Source organism: Clupea harengus, chromosome 16 (assembly GCF_900700415.2).
Source record: "Clupea harengus chromosome 16, Ch_v2.0.2, whole genome shotgun sequence".
Taxonomy (NCBI): Eukaryota; Metazoa; Chordata; class Actinopteri; order Clupeiformes; family Clupeidae; genus Clupea; species Clupea harengus.
The window spans coordinates 7,200,929-7,203,938 of record NC_045167.1 but is presented as its reverse complement, the minus strand read 5'-3'; the positions used below and the strand labels follow the sequence as shown (position 1 = coordinate 7,203,938).

General features: G+C 44.9%; 1 protein-coding gene across 1 annotated transcript in view; it reads left to right on the top strand.

The window, feature by feature from the left end:
• Positions 1 to 1,857, top strand: part of LOC122133608 (protein mono-ADP-ribosyltransferase PARP12-like) — a 3,582-nt gene extending 1,725 nt beyond the window's left edge. Inside the window, exons 4-6 of the mRNA XM_042710147.1 lie at positions 725 to 749; positions 1,237 to 1,303; positions 1,757 to 1,857. Coding sequence (XP_042566081.1) covers positions 725 to 749; positions 1,237 to 1,303; positions 1,757 to 1,857 — 193 coding nt within the window. The remainder of the gene's footprint in view (positions 1 to 724; positions 750 to 1,236; positions 1,304 to 1,756) is intronic.
• The last annotated feature ends 1,153 nt before the right edge of the window (positions 1,858 to 3,010 follow it).

The window sequence follows — 3,010 nt, the reverse complement described above, 5'->3', positions numbered from 1 at the left end:
AATTGAACAGACTCAAGACTACCTTTCTATACCCTGTCTATTTTAAATGATTCTATTCATTTGGAGATTTGTTATGAAAATACCTGTTCACATGTAACAGTCTTAGCCATGAAGGTCCACTAGGCGGCGACAAAATACTGAAGATCTGGTGAAAAATAGGCTTCACTAGTTGTATGGGCCTTACATGTAACAGTGAAATATTTTGTAACTGTGCTTCTCTCTCTTTCTCTCTTTCTCTCTTTCTCTCTCTCTCTCTCTCTCTCTCTCTCACACTCACACTCACACTCACACTCACAATGATAATATGTGTTTCCAGGACTGAGGACATGGCAGGAAGGTTTTGGGAGTCCTCTCAGGCTAATAACCGTTAATATGGAACAGCCTTAGCCTTTGTGGTCCACCAGGGGGCTTGTGTAAAATAGACTTTGGGAGTGATTTGAATTCATCTAATAGTAAAATATATTTTCTAACTGTGTTTCTCTCTCTCTCTCACACACACACACACACACACACACACACACTAATAATGTGTTTTCAGGACTGAGGACATTGCAGGAAGGTGTGGCGAGTCCCCTCAGGTTCCGGCCCCCAGTGCAGGATCAGGCCGCTGCCCTGCAGCCCCCTCTGTTCTAGAGGGGGCGTCTTCCTCTGAAGGCAAGCCTCCTCTCTGCTCACACACGTCACACCAATGAACTTGTGTGTGTCCCTGTGCCTCAACTCGCAGAACCATTGTTAACAACAACACCAAGGTTATGGGTCTGATTCATACAGAACACACATGCTGATTAGGGGTGTAAGAAATCACAATATTATGTTTTATGTATCGATTCTCAAAAACACTAGCATCTTTGCATGTAAACTATTAATTTAAAATCGTTAGTCAGAGTGAGAGTCATCGTTCCCTCCTTCCTTCCTTTTACCCAGCATCCTCCATCACTCAGGAGCTAGAGGCAGGGACAGAGAGAGAGAAGGTGGTGAGACACACAGGGAGACACTTAGGCTGAGATCTTAGTTTGGCTCAAGTGGAAGTCATTTATGTGAAAAAGGTTACATGAGTTATTGAGGGTAGTGAAATGAGTAATGTGTTCATGTGTGTTATACTATGAGTGTTCCACTATGGTGGTGCTGAACGGTTGTAATGTAAGTATGGTAATGTGTGTGTGTTTCGTATAGTGATAGTGTGTAAACAACATGAGCCCCATGATGTATAAATGACACTTGTGTTTCTCCTGTCAGGAGGGAGGCAGCTCCACCTACTCCTTAATGAGTGTGCTGAGCCACATTGGGACCAATGCGGACTGCGGTAAGACACACACACACACACAGGCAAATAAGACCCATATTTTCGTATGAGTGTGGACATCACAGAAACACAGACTCTATAAGGAGCACACACAGGTAAATATGGGAGGTGTGTGAGTGTGTTGGTTTCTGATCTGTGGTTGACTGACACCTCCAGGTCATTACACAAGTGACTGTGCCGAGGAAGGGGGACTCTGGCTCTCTCTTAATGATGAGGAAGTCTCCCCCACCACTCAGGAGGCTGTACTCAGAGAGAGAGCCAGCACTGCCTACATGCTTTTTTACACCAGAAAGGTACACACACACACACAAACGCAAAGAGACAGACAGCACAGCATACACCCTCTTCTACATCAGAAATGTGCAAAATTCCAACACACACATGCAAACAGAAACACACACTGATGCCATCATCCGGACTCACCTTCTGCTCTCCATGTTTCTGTCCCCTCAGTGAAGTGCCCCTTCCTGGTCATCAAGGCTCAGCACCAGACGCAGGCAGGACTCCCCTGCTCAGCAGGAGACACTCAACCAGAGACGTCACATGTGAAGTAAGTTGATATAATCACCTGTCTAAATGTTTCTACACATAATTGCAGAGGTATCGAATGCTTTTCAGAGGGGAGGAAAAAACAGCTACCCAGTTGTTTGGTTAAGACCCAGTTTGTCGTAAAAATCCTTGATGGTCAGATTCAGAACCCCAGTTTCGTGTCCAGACTCAGACACACCACAGACACAGATCACGTGCAGACAGACCCATAGCAGTGCTCAAGATTAGCCATCATCCTGTCAAGTCCGTCTGTTATAGTCCTTGAAACAAGGACTATAACTTTACTGTGTGTATATCAGTGCTCTAATGGTGCGTGTCCCCTCCCTCTCAGACACTAGATAAGGGTTCTGTGAGAGGTTGTTGGACCTGCCCCCACACCCACATCAAGCTGGTCTCCATGGTGGGGTCTACCCAGGGCCGGAGCGCAAAAGCAGCTCAGTACCATGAAGTCCTGCTGGTGAAGCTCCCCCCAAACACACACATACTTGCCCGAATAAGACTTGTTTCCAAGCTAGGCTGTGATGCAGTTCTGTTTCACAGTTTTTTCTGTCAGAATGCTAAGCTCATGAGTTCAGTAAAGCCTGTCATTAAGGATTTTATTGGAGACAGTTTCTTTAAAATAGGTAATGCAGTACCTTGTCAGTTTTGTAATACAAATGTTCAGTCAGCTGTATAAATGAATGAGGACTTGTAATAAACTATACCAATATTTAATTGAATGTGTTTTCTCTTGGGGTTTCTACTTTTTTTTAAACAAACGTGGGGATTTATACGGATTAAATGCTGTCACAAACTGGAGACTTGAAACAAGAAATAGGATGCAAACGCTCAAGGCGTGTTTTACTGAGATAAATCAAAAGTGCCACGATGGGCAAACAAGGCAAAGTTCACAGGACTGGAGAACACAGTACATCATGCTGATCACAAACAATTACACACAAAGACAAAGGAAAAGCCCAAGGCTTACAGAGCATTCACACGCTTCCGTTGGAATGCGTTGATCCGTTAAGGGCGACGGATCCCCATTCACTTTGAATGGGGTGTCGTCATCCTTTGCCGAACTGAATTGTGGCTCCGTTCAGTTCGTCAAAAGGTTGACGTCACCCCATTCAAAGTGAATGGGGATCCGTCAACCCTGACGGATCAACGCATTCCAAC